The sequence below is a fragment of the Pan troglodytes genome, chromosome 15 (genome assembly GCF_028858775.2).
Source record: "Pan troglodytes isolate AG18354 chromosome 15, NHGRI_mPanTro3-v2.0_pri, whole genome shotgun sequence".
NCBI lineage: Eukaryota > Metazoa > Chordata > Mammalia > Primates > Hominidae > Pan > Pan troglodytes.
Genome location: NC_072413.2, coordinates 51,090,717 through 51,109,320, shown reverse-complemented (window position 1 = coordinate 51,109,320; position 18,604 = coordinate 51,090,717). Strand labels below are relative to the sequence as shown.

The 18,604-nt window shown below is 37.3% G+C and overlaps 1 protein-coding gene across 10 annotated transcripts in view; it reads left to right on the top strand.

The window, feature by feature from the left end:
* DDHD1 (DDHD domain containing 1) overlaps positions 1-18,604 on the top strand; it is a 112,562-nt gene that overhangs the window by 60,438 nt on the left and 33,520 nt on the right. For 4 of the 10 annotated variants that reach the window (XM_054666024.2, XM_009427822.5, XM_009427823.5 and 1 more), the window contains 3 exons: positions 68-169; positions 2,692-2,820; positions 4,195-4,342. In XM_054666024.2, coding sequence (XP_054521999.2) covers positions 68-169; positions 2,692-2,820; positions 4,195-4,342 — 379 coding nt within the window. The remainder of the gene's footprint in view (positions 1-67; positions 170-2,691; positions 2,821-4,194; positions 4,343-18,604) is intronic. The other 6 variants (XM_001160076.8, XM_003314328.7, XM_001159988.8 and 3 more) reach the window with 2 other exon arrangements.

Genomic DNA, 18,604 nt, shown 5'->3' with positions numbered 1-18,604 from the left:
ACAAAAAGGCAAAATGGCAAATCTCATTTAAAATTTACTTTGAAGCTCAGTGTTTTTGCTTTCTTAGTTGTCTACCACCTCCCTCCCTTCTCCCTCCCTTCTCTGTTCAAATGGAGAAGATATAAGGAGAGTACAGATGCGACAGGTCTTAAACGAAAGCATTCCCAAGGTACAGTAATTGTAGTTTTATTTCTCCATGTAGTTATATTCCTGGCTTATGGTATTCAGTTGCATTTAAAGCATAGAAATTATTAGTTTTTTTAAAATGTGTCCATTGTATTAGTTTGTTTACTGCTACTTTATTATGTGTATAAATATTGGTAAACAGTATGTATAGTCCAGTAACAGGATATTCAGATGTTCCCCAACATTAAAATGGTTTAAGATGGTATATGGATGATTTAAAGAGGAAAATAATTTTTCTCGCTTAACACTCATCTCTAAATATCTTGATCTCATAGTTTAACGTTTTAAGCATCTGTTGCTCACAACTATTTTAACAAAAATGTGGTTTAGAAACATATAAGAGCTTGAAGTAGTGGCGTGGATCAGATATGTAATTAGAAAAGTGATTGTTAAACCCTTGCAAAAGATTTTTTTTAGTTTATGAAAAGCTCTTTTATTTAAAAAGCTGACCTTATACATTATTTTCTTTGGAACCGAAGATATAATTTATGTTTATTATGTTAATTGAATCTTGATCTGGTGTACAGTGTTAGTAATGTGCCGTGGCAGGTAAGTAAAATATAAATTGGTTTTTCATAAACTTCTGAAGTTGCATATTTAATATAACTAAGAAGTACAATTCCTCATAATGTACTTGTATCCTAGTGGGGAATAGGTTTTCATAAAAATGTCTTATGATCATACATCTTGACCAGAGCTATATCTTTTTATATTTAGCTTGAGGTTATTTTCAGCCCATCTTTAAATCAGTAGAGTTAGACTCTGCCAGTAGCTAACTCTGTGGCAGGTCAGTTTGTCTCTTTGTACCTCTGTATTTTTGTAAGTAAAATGGGAGATAATATTTTGCCTTGAAAGAATTTTAAGAAAATAAATCAAGCATAGTGATTTGAAGGTACTTAGCTTTCTGAAGATGGGTATGTTAATTTTTCCTACCTATATACCAGAGCTATAAAGGAAAAGCTTAAGGCCCTCAAAACATAAGAATTATCAAATTATGAATTGATGGATATGTTATCACTACTTCCACAAACATTGCTGTATTTGTGGTATGTGCCAGACACTGTGATAGGACATTCTGTTTGGTGCTAGGGATATATAAGAAATGGTCAAGACACATTCCCTGGCTCCTGGGGCTTACGAATTCCTAAAGAAAATAGGTTTGGAATTTTTTTAAGGCCTCATTTTCGCCAAGCATATCCCCAGTTACAGAAATGCAGCAACCATACTGATTTTTTTTTTTTTTTTGAGACAGGATCTCTCTGTGTTGCCCAGGCTAGAGTGCAGTGGCATGATCATAGCTCATTGCAGGCTTGACCTCCTGGGCTTAAGCGATCCTCCTGCCTCAGCCTCCCAAGTAGCTGGAACCACAGGCACATATCACCATGCCCAGCTAATTTTTTAGTTTTCTTTTTAAGAGACGGGGTCTCATTATTGTTGCCCAGGCTGCTATCAAACTCCTGGGCTCCAGTGATCCTCCTGCCTAAGCCTCCCAGAGTGCTGGATTACAGGCGTGACTGACTGCACCCAGCCAACCATACTGATTTGAACATCATGGCAGAAAAACATTTCCTTAATTTTGTATTACTAAAATATCTTTCAATTTTGGATTTCTGCTATGATGAGCAATATCCAGTAATTATTGGCTTTACTATCCATTCCAAAAATACCTCATTTTCTAATAGATTTTTTTTTTCCCAGTTTAAAGGTAAATTTTTTTCCCCTCTGAGTCTTATTTTGTCTAGCACTTAGTGAAATTTTTTTCTTTTTTTTTTTCAGACGGAGTCTTGCTCTGTAGCCCAGGCGGGAGTGCAGTGGCGCGATCTCGGCTCACTGCAAGCTCCGCCTCCCAGGTTCACGCCATTCTCCTGCCTCAGCCTCCTGAGTAGCTGGGACTACAGGCGCCCGCCACCACGCCCGGCTAATTTTTTTTTGTATTTTTGTAGAGACGAGGTTTCACCGTGTTAGCCAGGATGGTCTCGATCTCCTGACCTCGTGATCCGCCTGCCTCGGCCTCCCAAAGTGCTGGGATTACAGGTGTGAGCCACTGCACCTGGCCACTTAGTGAAATTTTTACAAATCCTTTGATATTTTTAGTAAAATCAGTAGAAGAAACTGAAGTTAAGTTGCTCTGTCAAAGCTATTGAGGGCTTCAGGTATATATGCCTTAGACCCAATGAAGAGTCAGCCACATCACCCAGGAAAGCAGTTAATTATCAAAACACATAGAAGCTGTATATTAGAGGTTAAAATTATGATAGTTAAGTCACTCAATGGTTTAAAAAGTTGCCATTCCCTGTAGCAGGATTAATCATTTATAAAATAAAGTCCCTATCCATTACTTGCTTCACATAACTTTTTTAATGTGAAATAGTGTTTTATTGAATTAAGTTCCATATCTGAGTTTTTTAGATAACATATTGATTTTAAAATCTAAGTGTTATAATTCTTCAAACAAATAAAGTTTGTCTTGGAGACCTTCAAATTAGCTTTTCCTTTTTGCAATAGCTGTTCATAGTTTCAAGTTGAGTCGAAACCATGTGGACTGGCACAGTGTGGATGAAGTATATCTTTATAGTGATGCAACAACATCTAAAATTGCAAGAACAGTTACCCAAAAACTGGGATTTTCTAAAGGTAATTGTTAAATATTACTAGAGCTTATCAAAATTTTGGGAATCTGACTTTCTCTCATATTCAAAATAGACAATTCATATTCTGTTTTTAGTATGTTTTGAGTATATTAAATTTAGTGACAGATTCCTTTTTAAATGAAACTTTTACTAAGTTGATTGAGTTGACATGTGTTCATCAAGGAATAATTATGTATTTAGAATGATTTGACAAAATTAATAAATATCTTTTATACTTCTAAAAGCACAAAAGCTGTTAAACCTAAAATGTGGCAGTTGAAATATAGTGTCAAGGAAGATGAGGACTGAAAGTTTTCCATTGTATTTAGTGACCTGGAGGTCACTGGTGACTTAGATGGATTGATGGGGCAGAAACCAGATCAGCATGGGTTGAAGCGTAAGTAGAAGGTGAAGCAATGGAAGCAATGAGAATAGACAACTCCTTTTTTTTTTCTTCTTTTATTTTTAAGATGGGGTCTCACTCTGTCTCCCAGGCTGGAGTACAGTGGTGTGATCATAGCACATCATAACCTGGAACTAATTCCTGGGCTCAAGCAATCCTCCAAACTCAGCCTCCTCAGTAACTAGGATTACAGGGATGCATCACTATGCCCAGCTAATTTTTTTTATTTTTTTGTAGAAACGGAGTCTCCTTGTGTTGTCCAGGCTGGTCTCAAATTTTTGGGCACAAGCCATCCTCTCGCCTTGGTCTCCCAAAGCTCTGGGGTTACAGGCTTGAAATACAGTGCCTGGCCTGACAACTGTTTAGAGAAGTTTGACTAAATGAAAGAAAAGAGAGAATGATACCTGGGAAAGATGTGAGAGCATTATCAAAAAATAAATGTAAAAAGAATTTTAAAGTTTGATAAAATTTTTATATCCTATTTTAAAATTTTAATTTCATCAATAAGTGTGCTTTGAATATCTTTTTATGTTTATTAGTTATATTTATTTTGAATTACCTTCCATAACTTTATTTTGCTATTTGAATGGTTGTCTTTACTTTTTAATTAGTAAGCTCTCTCTGTATACTTAAGTAATTATGTGTTATATTTTGCATATTTTTTTCCAGTTTGCCATTTCTTTTTTCCTGATATTTTCTTATTATAATATAGAAGCTTTAAATTTTTATATATTCAGTTTGTCCTTCTTTCCTTCCATTTCTTTCTCTTTATAGTTTCTGGCTTTGGTGTTGTGTCCAGTTCACTTTATATCACAGCTGATCAATATATACCTTCTTACAGTTTTTATTTCCTCCCCCACAGCCAGTGAAATTTTTTCATAATATTCCTTTTACTTCTTTTTTTTCTTTTAACATATTGTGGAAATGCTATTTCTCAGATTAAATAGTAAACTTAGAATTATAATTTTTCTACAGCATCAAGTAGTGGTACCAGACTTCATAGAGGTTATGTAGAAGAAGCCACATTAGAAGACAAGCCATCACAGACTACCCATATTGTATTTGTTGTGCATGGCATTGGGCAGAAAATGGACCAAGGAAGAATTATCAAAAATACAGCTATGTAAGTTCTTTGATGAATGCATTCTATATCTAATCTAGAATCCAAACTTTGATCCAGGGTATAAGAGATATTAACAGTATACTAATTCCACTGCATGTTCCTCCAGTGCCAACTATTCTAATACCTCTTAAGTCATAGATCAAGTATCTGGACCAAATTTTGAGAGGGATTATGTCTACAGGATGATGACAATGTTTGATCTTTCTCCCCACAGTATGGAGAAGAGGGATAAGGAAGCCTTTTTAAATCTAATACATTAAGTTAATTTATAATCTAACATTGAAAGCAAGAAAAAGATCTAGTTTTAAGTTACATCTTACTCTCTGAACTTCAGAAACTAAGAATACTGCAAAGTTGCACAGCCCTAAAAAGGCTAAGAATTAGCCAGTTAGCAGCTTAACCTATCCGATTAATTGCTACCCAAGGAAACTGAACTCTGAATTTTATGTGGAAAACAGTGGATTATTTACCAACACACCAGACAGGTTATTTACCTCATTAGTTTATTTATATTCAGCTTTATCCTGAAACTTTTTAAGATGTCTTAGGGGTATATGTGATATTTGCGTGTTTCAAAAACATTAACAACTTTGTTAAAAGGGCATGTTAGGGTTAAGGGTTCCACCACAAATTTGGCTCTGAGCTAGCAACCACTATAAAGAAAAATATAATCAGTTATAGATGATGCCAAGAGAACAAGTCTTTGTTGACAAGCCCAGTTTATTTGATTCTGAGGCTTATAAAGGCTTGAGTCCTTATAAAGCAAACTGTGTGATACTAGGAAGTATGTCCTCAGCAACACCTCTATAATAATAATGCAATGCTGAGTTTTATTTCACTTTTTATTGTAACATCTCTTAATGCCAGCTAACGGATTAAAGTTAAAATACAATTCAACTTTTTTTTTTTTTTATACTTTAAGTTCTAGGGTACATGTGCACAACCTGCAGGATTGTTACATATGTATACATGTGCCATGTTGGTTTGCTGTACCCATTAACTCATCATTTACATTAGGTATTTCTCCTAATGCTATGCCTCCTCCATCCCCCCACCCCAGTGGGGCCCGGTGTGTGATGTTGCCTACCCTGTGTCCAAGTGTTCTCATTGTTCAGTTCCCACATATGAGTGAGAACATACGGTGTTTGGTTTTCTGTCCTTGCGATAGTTTGCTGAGAATGATGGTTTCCAGCTACATCCATGTCCATACAAAGTACATGAACTCATCCTTTTTTATGGCTGTGTCATATTCCATGGTGTATATGTGTCACATTTTCTTAATCCAGTCTATCATTGATGAACATTTGGGTTGGTTCCAAGTCTTTGCCATTGTGAATAGTGCCGCAATAAACATACGTGTGCATGTGTCTTCATAGTAGCATGATTTATAATCCTTTGGGTATATACCCAGTCATGGAATGGCTGGATCAAATGGTGTTTCCAGTTCTAGATCCCTGAGGAATCACCACACTGTCTTCCACAATGGTTGAACTAGTTTACAGTCCCACCAACAGTGTAAAAGTGTTCCTATTTCTCCACATCCTCTCCAGCACCTGTTGTTTCCTGACTTTTTAATGATTGCCATTCTAACTGGTGTGAGATGGTATCTCATTGCGGTTTTGATTTGCATTTCTCTGATGGCCAGTGATGATGAGCATTTTTTCATGTGTCTGTTGGCTGCATAAATGTCTTCTTTTGAGAAGTGTCTCTTCATATCCGTTGCCTACTTTTTGATGAGGTTCTTTGATTTTTTCTTGTCAATTTGTTTAAGTTCTTTGTAGATTCTGGATATTAGCCCTTGTTTAAATGGGTAGATAGCAAAAATTTTCTCCCATTCTGTAGGTTGCCTCTTCACTCTGATGGTAGTTTCTCATGCTGTGCAGAAGCTCTTTAGTTTAATTAGATCCCATTTGTCAATTTTGGCTTTTGTTGCCATTGTTTTTGGTGTTTTAGACATGAAGTCTTTGGTGTTTTAGACATGAAGTCTTTGCCCATGCCTATGTCCTGAATGGTATTGCCTAGGTTTTCTTCTAGGGTTTTTATGGTTTTAGATCTAACATTTAAGTCCTTAATCCATCTTGAATTAAATTGTGTATAAGGTGTAATTAATTTTGTGTAAGGAAGGGATCCAGTTTCAGCTTTCTACATATGGCTAGCCAGTTTCTACATATGGCTAGCTAGTTTTCCCAGCATCATTTATTAAATAGGGAATCCTTTCCCCATTTCTTGTTTTTGTCAGGTTTGTCAAAGATCAGATGGTTTTAGATGTGTGGTGTTATTTCTGAGGCCTCTGTTCTGTTCCATTGGTGTATATCTCTGTTTTGATACCAGTACCATGCTGTTTTGGTTACTGTAGCCTTGTAGTATAGTTTGAAGTCAGTTAGCATGATGCCTCCAGCTTTGTTCTTTTTGCTTAGGATTGTCTTGGCTATGTGAGCTCTTTTTTGGTTCCATATGAACTTTAGAGTAGTTTTTTCCAATTCTGTGAAGAAAGTCATTGGTAGCTTGATGGGGATGGCATTGAATCTATAAATTACTTTTGGCATTATGACCATTTTCATGATATTGATTCTTCCTATCCATGAGCATGGAATGTTCTTCCATTTGTTTGTGTCCTCTTTTATTTCGTTGAGCAGGGTTTGTAGTTCTCCCTGAAGAGGTCCTTCACATCCCTTGTAAGTTGGATTCCTAGATATTTTATTCTCTTTGAAGCAATTGTGAATGGGAGTTCACTCATGATTTGTCTCTGTCTGTTATTGGTTTATAAGAATGCTTGTGATTTTTGCACATCAATTTTGTATCCCGAGACTTTGCTGAAGTTGCTTATCAGCTTAAGGAGATTTTGGGCTGAGACAATGGGGTTTTCTAAATATACAATCATGTCATCTGCAAGTAGGAACGATTTGACTTCCTCTTTTCCTAATTGAATACCCTTTATTTCTTTCTCTTGCCTGATTGCCCTGGCCAGAACTTCCAACACTATGTAGAATAGGAGTGGTGAGAGAGGGCATCCCTGTGTTGTGCCAGTTTTCAAAGGGAATGCTTCCAGTGTTTGTCCATTCAGTATGATATTGGCTGTGGGTTTGTCATAAATAGCTCTTATTATTTTGAGATATGTTCCATCAATACCTAGTTTATTGAGAGTTTTTAGCATAAAGAGCTGTTGAATTTTGTCAAAGGCCTTTTCTACATCTATTGAGATAATTACATGGTTTTTGTCTTTGGTTCTGGTTATGTGATGGATTACGTTTATTGATTTGCGTATGTTGAACCAGACTTGCATCCCAGGGATGAAGCCAACTTGATCTTGGTGGATACGCTTTTTGATGTGCTGCTGGATTTGGTTTGCCAGTATTTTACTGAGGATTTTTGCATTGATGTTCATCAGGGATATTGGTCTGAAATTCTCTTTTTTTTGTTGTGTCTCTGCCAGGCCTTGGTATCAGGATGATGTTGGCCTCATAAAATGAGTTAGGGAGGATTCCCTCTTTTTCTATTGACTGCAATGGTTTCAGAAGGAATGGTACCAGCTCCTCTTTGTACCTCTGGAAGAATTTGGCTGTGAATCTCTCTGGTCCTGGACTTTTTTTGGTTGGTAGGTTATTAATTATTGCCTTAATTTCAGAGCCTATTATTGGTCTATTCAGTGATTCAACTTCCTCCTGGTTTAGTCTTGGGGGAAGGTGTATGTGTCCAGGAATTTATCCATTTCTTCTAGATTTTCTAGTTTATTCGCATAGAGGTGTTTATAGTATTCTCTGATGGTAGTTTGTTGTATTTCTGTGGGATCAGTAGTGATAATCTTTTTATCGTTTTTTATTGCATCTATTTGATTCTTCTCTTTTTTCTTCTTTGTTAGTCTTGCTAGCGGTCTATCAATTTTGTTGATCGTTTCAAAAAACCAGCTCCTGGATTCATTGATTTTTTGGAAGGGTTTTTTGTGTCGCTATTTCCTTCAGTTCTGCTCTGATCTTAGTTATTTCTTGCCTTCTGCTATATTTTGAATTTGTTTCCTCTTGCTTCTCTAGTTCTTTTAATTCTGATGTTGAGGTGTCAATGTTAGATCTTTCCTGCTTTCTCTTGTGGGCATTTAGTGCTATATATTTTCCTCTATACACTGCTTTAAATGTGTCCCAGAGATTCTGGTACATTGTGTCTTTGTTCTCATTGGTTTCAAAGAACATCTTTATTTCTGCCTTCATTTTGTTATGTACCCAGTAGTCATTCAGGAGCAGGTTGTTCAGTTTCCATGTATTTGTGCGGTTTTGAGTGAGTTTCTTAATCCTGAGTTCTAATTTGATTACACTGTGGTCTGAGACACAGTTTGTTGTCATTTGGGTTCTTTTACCTTTGCTGAGGAGTGCTTTACTTCCAACTGTGTGGTCAATTTTGGAATAAGTGTGATGTGGTGCTGAGAAGCATGTATATTCTATTGATTTGGGGTGGAGAGGTCTGTAGATGTCTATTAGGTCTGCTTGGTGCAGAGCTGAGTTCAAGTCCTGGATATCCTTGTTAACCTTCTATCTTGTTGATCCGTCTAATATTGACAGTGGGTTGTTAAAGTCTCCCATTATTATTCTATGGGAGTCTAAGTCTCTTTGTAGGGTCTCTAAGGACTTCCTTTATGAATCTGGGTGCTCCTGTATTAGGTGCATATATATTTAGGATAGTTAGCTCTTCTTGTTGAATTGATCCCTTTACCATTATGTAACGTCCTTCTTTGTCTCTTTTGATCTTTGTTGGTTTAAAGTCTGTTTTATCAGAGACTAGGATTGCAATCCCTGCTTTTTTTTTTTTTTTTTTTTTTTTTTTTTTTTGCTTTTCATTTGCTTGGTTGAGCTTCCTCCACCCCTTTATTTTGGGCCTGTGAGTGTGTCTGCATGTGAGATGGGTCTCCTGAATACAGCACACTGATGGGTCTTTATCCCATTTGCCAGTCTGTATCTTTTAACTGGGGACATTTAGCCCATTTACAGTTAAGGTTAATATTGTTATGTGTGAATTTGATCCTGTCATTATGATGTTAGCTGGTTATTTTGCCCATTAATTGCTGCAGTTTCTTCCCAGCATCAATGGTCTTTACAATTTGGCATGTTTTTGCAGTGGCTGGTACCAGTTGTTCCTTTCCATGTTTAGTGCTTCCTTCAGGAGCTCTTGTAAGGCAGGCCTGGGGGTGACAGAATCTCTCAGCATTTGCTTGTCTGTGAAAGATTTTATTTCTCCTTCACTTATGAAGCTTAGTTTGGCTGGATATGAGATTCTGGGTTGAAAATTCTTTTCTTTAAGAATGTTGAATATTGGCCCCCACTCTCTTCTGGCTTGTGGAGTTTCTGCCGAGAGATCCGCCATTAGTCTGATGGGCTTCCCTTTGTGGGTAACCTGACCTTTCTCTCTGGCTGCTCTTAACATTTTTTCCTTCATTTCAACCTTGGTGAATCTGACAATTATGTGTCTTGGAGTTGCTCTTCTCGAGGAGCATCTTTGTGGTGGTCTCTGTATTTCCTGAATTTGAATGTTGGCCTGCCTTGCTAGGTTGGGGAAGTTCTCCTGGATAATATCCTGAAGAGTGTTTTCCAGCTTGGTTCCAGTTCTCCCCGTCACTTTCAGGTACACCAATCAAACATAGATTTGGTCTTTTCACATAGTCCCATATTTCTTGGAGGCTTTGTTTGTTTCTTTTTACTCTTTTTTCTCTTAACTTCTCTTTTCGCTTCATTTCATGAATTTGATCTTCATTCACTGATAACCTTTCTTCCCCTTGATCAAATCAGCTACCGAAGCTTGTGCGTGCGTCACGTAGTTCTCGTGTCATGGTTTTCAGCTCCATCAGGTCATTTAAGGTCTTCTCTACACTGTTTATTCTAGTTAGCCATTCATCTAATCTTTTTTCAAGGTTTTTAGCTTCCTTGCGATGGGTTCGAACATGCTCCTTTAGCTCAGAGAAGTTTGTTATTACCAACCTTCTGAAGCCTACTTCTGCCAGCTCATCAAAGTCATTCTCCGTCCAGCTTTGTTCCATTGCTGGCGAGGAGCTGCGATCCTTTGGAGGAGACGAGGTGCTCTGGGTTTTAGAATTTTCAGCTTTTCTGCTGTAGTTTCTCCCCATCTTTGTGGTTTTATCTACCTTTGTTCTTTGATGATGGTGACGTACAGATGGGGTTTTGGTGTGGATGTCATTTTTGTTGATGCTGCTGCTATTCCTTTCTGTTTGTTTGTTTTCCTTCTAACAGTCAGGTCCCTCAGCTGCAGGTCTGTTGGAGTTTGCTGGAGGTCCACTCCAGACCCTGTTTGCCTGGGTATTACCAGCGGAGTCTGCAGAGCAGCAAATATTGAAGAAAAGCAATTATTGCTGTCTGATCATTCCTCTGGAAGCTTCGTCTCAGAGGGGCACCCGGCTGTGTGAGGTGTCTTTTGGCCCCTACTGGGAGGTGTCTCCCAGTTAGGCTGCATAGGGGTCAGGGACCCACTTGAGGAGGCAATCTGTCCATTCTCAGAGTTCAAACCCCGTGCTGGGAGAACCACTGCTCTTTTCAGAGCTGTCAGACAGGGATGTTTAAGTCTGCAGGAGTTTCTGCTGCCTTTTGTTCAGCTATGCCCTGCCCCCAGAGGTGGAGTCTACAGAGGCATGCGGGCCTCATTGAGCTGCAGTGGGCTCCACCCAGTTTGAGCTTCCCAGCCACTTTATTTACCTACTCAAGCCTCAGCAATGGCAGATGCCCCTTCCCCAGCCAGGCTGCCGCCTAGCAGTTTGATCTCAGACTGCTGCACTAGCAATGAGCAAGGCTCTGTGGGTGTGGGACCCGCTGAGCCAGGCGCGGGATATAATCTGGTGTGACTTTTGCTCAGACCATTGGAGAAGCACAGTATTTAAGTGGCAGTGTCTCGATTTTCCCATTACAGTCTGTCACGGCTTCCCTTGGCTAGGAAAGGGAAATCCCCAGACCCCTTGCGCCTCCTGGGTGAGGCAATGCCCCACCCTGCTTTGGCTCGCCCTCCATGGGCTGCACCCACTGTCCAACCAGTCCCAGTGAGATGAACCAGGTACCTCAGTTGGAGATGCAGAAATCACCTGTCTTCTGCATCGATCAAGCTGGGAGCTGCAGACCAGAGCTGTTCCTATTTGACCATCTTGGAAAAGACCTCACAATTCAACTTTTTAAAGAAAAAACCTTGTCACATAGTGCCAGGCCAACCTTGATCCTTTTCAATCTCCATAGCTTATATTACAGGAATCTTTTCGCTCTGATCCTGATTTTACTCTCTGATGAGTTATGTATTACTTCCCGTGATGTTTATATTTATATGTTAGTATGCAGATATTTTGCTTGAATATCTAGGAACCTGAGAACTAGGTTTACTTGTATATTCTCTCTGGAGCCATTGATAAATAAGAAGGTATCAGTTTGATTCCTTTGAGTACAAGTGAGGGAAATCCTAACCCAAAAAGGCTTAAGCCAAAAGCAGGATTTAGTAAATCATAAAACTGAGGAGTCTAGGAGTCATATTGCCAAGCAAGGCATCAAAATCCAGTTTTATCTGCTCTATCGCCTTCATTTTGGAGCCATTATCACACATCTCCTTTGATTCCAAATGTGATTTATATAATCTTGTGTTCAAATTCAAGAAGAATAAGTCCTTTTTTCCAAAAGTCCCAGCTAGTCTATGCATTAGCTAGTGACTAATGATGTTGATCCAACTTCCTGAATCTATGTATGTAGCCAAGCAGGGTATGATTGGCTAAACTTGTCATATTCCCAACCTAGAATCAGATGGAAGTTGACTTCATCTTAACTATATGAAGAGCTAGATTCACAGATAAAAATCAAGAGCTATTATTGGAAGCAGGATGAATGAATCCAAGGTGGCTCAAAAAAAAACCCAAGTGTCCACTACAGGGAGCATTGCCATCATTTCTTTGTAGACAGGTTAATTTGATGGAAAATTCTACACATAACTTAGTAATCAATGGAAAATACTCATATAAAAAAGAATTCTGCATAATAAAAGAGAGAAAGATGGGAAAATCCATAGGATTTCTTACCATTTCCCTGCTTGCTGTCATTCCTAAGTTCAGTGTTCGGGCCTATACAAAACTTCATCCTTATCAGTGCCATCCTGAAGCTTGTGTGTACTTGTGATTGATTTGACAGCCTTTTGTTCTCTGAGGATTTCTTTAAATCATGTCTTAGATTCCTGGGAATAGAGAGTTTTCCCTCTTAACCTTATTTTAGCAAACTTGCTAATGATTAGTTCAGACTAGCTTCAATCACCTTTGTTCCAGAAAAATATGTTTACCGCTTACATAGACTGAGAAGCAAATTTTTAGACAACTTCTGGGAATGTCAGAATTAGTTTACTAAAAGGGTGAAAGGCATTTTAAATACAATTGAATTTACTTTTTGTGGAGTTTAATTACAAGGGAACTCTTCATAGAAGCGTTCTAATACCCTAATATCTAATACCCTAAATTAGTCATTTTAAAGCTATAATCTTAGAAGACTATAAAGAGGTTTTCAGTTAAACACAGTATGTTGAACACATGAGCTTATCTTATTCCCTCCTGAAACCTTTTTGAACATGATATAAAAAAGAATTTTAAAAAGCAAAAAGGCATAAACCCGTAAGTACAGAAAAAAAATGGGAGAATAAACAATAGTGACAAGAATATCAACGAAACTTATTTTTTTGAACAGGACATACATGTAGTTCACAAAACAAAATATTAAAATATGGAGTAAAAAGGCTGATTCTCATTTCTGTCCCTGTCTTCCCTCATTATCCTTTGTCCTTGTGTCCCCATTTAGAGTCTTCTAGATTTTCTTTAGGCATACACAAATTTTTTTCCACACAAAAGGTGCATGCTATAGACTTCTGGACCTTGTTTTTTTGTTTGTTTGTTTGTTTAAAAAATGTATTTTGGATTGCTTGAGCCCAAGAGTTCAAGACTGTGGTGTGCTATGATCGTACCTGTGAGTTGCCAGTGCACTGCAGCATTGGACAATGAAGCAAGACCCCATGTCTTTTTTTTTTTTTTTTTTTTTGAGATAGAGTGTCACTCTGTTGCCCAAGCTGGAGTGTGGTGGCGTGATCTTGGCTCACTGCAGCCTCCGCCTCCTGGGTTGAAGAAATTCTCCTATCTCAGCCTTCCTAGTAGCTGGAACTACAGTCACACGTCACCACACCCAGCTAATTTTTGTATTTTTAGTAGAGACAGGGCTTCACCATATTGGTCAGGCTGGTCTCGAACTCCTGACCTCAGGCGATCCATCCACCTCAGCTTCCCAATGTGCTGGGATTACAGGCGTGAGCCACCATGCCTGGCCAACCTCATCTCTTTAAAAAAAAAAAAAAAAAGGTATCTTGGAGATCACTGTTCATGATTTTCTATTTATATCTTTTTCTATTTTTTTCTATATTTATGTCACACATATATTTTCTTAAAACCAATTAGTTTACCAATTTTTTTCTAATTGAGAGGAATTATGAAGACTTATGTTTTACAGCTATTTAATGATCCTCAGTTGTACAGTAATTCTTAAATGCTATTAATCTCTATCTTCTCTTCTTACAATATGAAGTAAACATTCATTGCTCAGAGAACATGGAAATTGAAATAAGCTTATAACAGGACTGAAATCATGATTTTTGTGCATGCATAGCAGCACAGTAATGGGTCATTGTCTGAGGTATAGTATAATATTGTTTAATCATTCCTTTTTCTCATTTTCTCTATCTCCCATTGGTCTCAGTAGTTCTTATGGGATATTTAAGAAATAGATTTTACTGTTTTTAGTAAGGCAAATTTGGGCGTATAGCCAGAACATGTCCAACTTCTCTCTTCCCTCTCCCTGTCTCCCTCTTCCTCTTTTCCCCATCCCCCTCCTCTCCCTTCTCCTTCCCTCATTATTTTTTCATTTTTCTTCCATCCTTTTCTTTTTTTTCTTAACAGTCACTCCAGTACTCCAAATGATTCAGTAGACATACCTGTTTGATCAGTTTTTAATCATTTGAGAATTATGATAGCGATCCTGTGGAGTGAAGGATTGTGTAAGTTTGCTTTATAACAAAACAACATTTTAAGCAGATGTAGTGTTTCCAAGTTGAGAACTCAAAATTAGGGTTTCCCAGCTACATCACTATTGACATTTTTGACTGGATAATTTTTTGTTATGATGGCTGGCCTGTGCATTGTAAGATGTATAACTGTATCCCTTGCCTCTCCTCACTGATGCAAATAAAACCCTTAGTTGTTAGAACCAAAAATATCTCCAAACATTGCCAAGTGTCCCTCGAAGTACAAAATTGTCTGTGGTTGAGAACCACTAATCTAAATGAACTCTTTTGTGTGCAAATTCAAACAGCAGCACATGTACCACTTCCTAATTACTATGCCACAATGATTTACATAAGAACTACACAGCCATCAAAATTGAATGAGTGGGTAGAAAAATATTAGAAATTTTTAAATATGTTCTTCCTTGCATATACTCATATTTGTTAAAACTGAACATTTGAAAAGATGACAAAGAAACTTTAAAAATGTTTATGCGATTACTTATCTGATGTAAAAAAGGAACTTTCAGACTTTGTGGATAATAAAGAAATCCTGCCTTCAAGTCTAAAGTTTTGGCTGTCATTTTATTTTCAGTGATGATAAGGGAAGCACATCTTTATTTTGGCAAAGTAGAATCTAGGCTTCTTAAAATGCGAACTTTGGGGATATGCAGTCAATAAACATAATTATAATGCAATGTCTTTTAAAATATACTGAAAATGAAGATAGACTTCTCAACAAGTACTATTGGGATAACTAGATTTGCATATAGAAAAAAATAAATTGGATCCATTTCTCACACAAGGATAAATTTCAATTGGATCACATTTAAGTGAAAGAAATGAAACCAGGACATGGTAGCACATGCCTATAGTCCTAGCTACATGGGAGGCTGAAGCAGGAGAATCGCTTGAGCCCAGGAGTTCGAGGCTGTAGTGCCCTATAACCACACCTATGAATAGCCACTGCACCTCAGCTGGGGCAACATAGCAAGACCTCATCTCCAAAAAAAAAAAAAGGGAAGGGGGAAGGAAAAGAAATGAAATTATACAAGTATTAGGGATTTTTTTAAAGGAGAGTTTGAATTCTTCTAGAACTTAGGAATAGAGAAAATTATTCTATGACTTGATCCACGAGAAATAAGGAAAAATATTGATAAATATATTGTCTAGGAAAAAAAATATATGGCAAAGAAAAATTAAGTTGAACTGAAAGAAACATTTTCAACTTACAGATGAAGGATTCTTAATATGTAAAATCATTCTAAAAATAAAAATATGTTCAACCACCTTATAGGAAAATGGGCTAAAGATATAAGCAAGTAGTTCCCAGAAAAGGAAATGGCTCTTAACCATGTGAAAAGTCTTTTTTTTGTTTTTTTGGAGAGAGTTTTGCTCTGTCACCCAGACTGTTGTGCAGTGGCATGATCTCAGTTCACTGCAGCCTCCACCTCCTGGGTTCAAGCAATTCTTCTGCCTCAGCCTCCCAAATAGCTGGGACTACAGGTGCACACCACCACTCCCAGCTAATTTTATGTTTTTTTAGTAGAGTTGGGATTTCACCATGTTGGCCAGGCTGGTCTCAGACTCCTGACCTCAAGTGATCTGCCTGCCTTGGCCTCCCAAAGTGCTGGGATTACAGGCGTGAGCAATGCACCCAAACAGATGTCATTTCTTAACTATCAAATTAGCAATAGCAAAAGTTCAAAATTTGGCAACATGCTTTTTTTGGCCAGGCTGTAGGTAATAGATGTTCTTGTACAGCTGATGGAATGCAATGAAAACGAGTATGTGGCAGTATCTATCAAAATTGCATATGTATTTATCCTTTGACCCAGAAAACCTACTTCCAGGTACTATCCCAAAAAAAATCAGCAAAAAATAAAAGAGGCATGCACAAGGCTTTTGATTGCAGCATCACGTAGGAAACTACTCAAATGTTCATCAGTAAGAGATGACTTGATAAACTACAGCTTTTATTTATATAATGGAGTAGTATGCAGTTGTAAAATAGGGAAGATCTGTATGTATTACTCTGGTTCTTTGAAAAGATCCACAAAGTTGAGAACATTTTAACTAGACCAAACGAGAAAAAGATTCAAATTACTAAAATGAAAAATAAAGGAGGAGACATTACTACCAGCAAACTTACAGAAATAAAAAGGATTATAAGGGAATACTATGCACAATTCTATGCTACAAAGTATATAACCTAGATTAAATGGACAAATTTCTAGAAGCAAACTACCAAAACTGTTTTAGTAATCACTTTCTAAGACAGACACAAACTAGGAAAACTGATCTGGTAACAAGGAAGAAATAGAAAATCTGAGTAGACCTGTAACAAGTAAAGCAGGAGTTCCAGGCTATAGTACAGGACGGTTCCAGTGACTAGCCACTGCACTTCAGCCTGGGCCACATAGTAAGATCCTGTGTCTTAAAAAAAAAATGGAGAAAAATTAGCACCATTTCTCTACAAACTCTCTAAAAGATGGAAGAGGAAGGAAGATTTCCCAGCTCATTCTATGAAGCCGGTATTACCCCGATACCAAAAACCAATGAAAGCATCATAAGGAAAAGAAAACTATACAAATATTACTGAATAGAGACCACAGAAATGTCAATGAAATGCCAACAAACTTGAATCCAGCACCATATATAAATGGTTATATACCATGACTAAGTGGGATTTATCCAGGAATACAAGATTGGGTCAACATTTTTTTTTTAATCAAGGTAATCCACCACATGTGTAGAATGAAGGAAAAAAAAACACATCATGTGATTTTCAGATACAGAAAAGACATTTGACAAAATCTCAACATACTTTCATAATAAAAGCACTCGGGAAATTAGAAACAGAAGACAACTTTCTCAACCTGGTAAAGGGCATCTACAAAAAGCCTGTGGCTAAATTTATTCTTTAATAGTGAAAGACTGAAAGCTGCTCCTTGAGATCAGGAACAAGACAAGGATATCCACTCTCACCACTTCTGTTCAGCATTGTACTGTACGTTTCAGCCAGAGCAATTAAGCAAGAAAAGAAATAAAAGGCATCTAGATTAGAATGGAACAGATAAAACTATCTCCGTTTGCAAATGACATGACATTATAAGTAGAAAAGTCCTTTTGTTCTTCAAAGGACACTGAAGAAAATGAAGACAACCCTCAGAATGGGAGAAAATATTAGCAAACCACATATCTGATAAAGGTCTAGGATCCAGGATATATAAAGTACTCTTACAACTCAACAGTTTTTAAAAAAGGAAGACCCCAGTTTTTTTAAATGAGTAAAGGATTTGAGTAGACATTTGTCAAAATAGGATATACAAATGACCAATAAATCCAGGAAAAGATGTTCAGCATCTTTAGTTATTAGATGTGACCTTGAACGCTACCACTTTAAAGGTACCACTTTATACCCACTAGGATAACTCTTATCAAAAAGATGGAAATTAACAAGCATTAGCTAGGATGAAGAAAAATCACAACCCTTACATGTTTCTTGTGAGATTAGAAAATAGTACAGCTGCTTTGGAAAGAGTTTGGCAGTTCTTCCAAAAGTTAGAGTTAGTGTATGAGCCAGTAATATCGCTTATGTGTATACCCAAGAGATCTGAAAATGTATGTCCACAAAAACTTGTTAAAAGAATGTTCATAGAAGCATTATTCATGATAGCCAAAAAATGGAAGCAACCCAAACATCCATCAACTGATGAGCGGCTAAACAAAAGTGGCGTATCCATATAATGAAATACTATTCAACAATGAAAAGCAATGAAGTACTGATTTATGATGCAACATGGATGAGACTTGAAAACATTACACCAACTGAAAAGCCAGACACAAAAGGCCCCATATTGTATGATTCTATTTATATGAAATGTTCAAAATAGACAAATCTGAAAGTAGATTAGTGGGTGCTGGCAGGTGGGAAGAAGAGGGATAGAGAGTGACTGCTAATGGGTATGGTGTTTCTTTCTGGGGTGATGAACGTGTTATGAAATTAGATAATGGTGATAGCTGCATAACTCTTTGAATATACCAAAAGCCACAATTGTTTTAAAAAAAAAAAAAAAAAAACTAATGAAGTTGTGTCAAAAGCAACTTGGAGAGATTCACAGACCTAAAATAGACAATTTGAACCTTGGCAAGGATAATAACTACAGTGGATTGATATGCATCAAATATGCTTAAATCTGTGAGTTA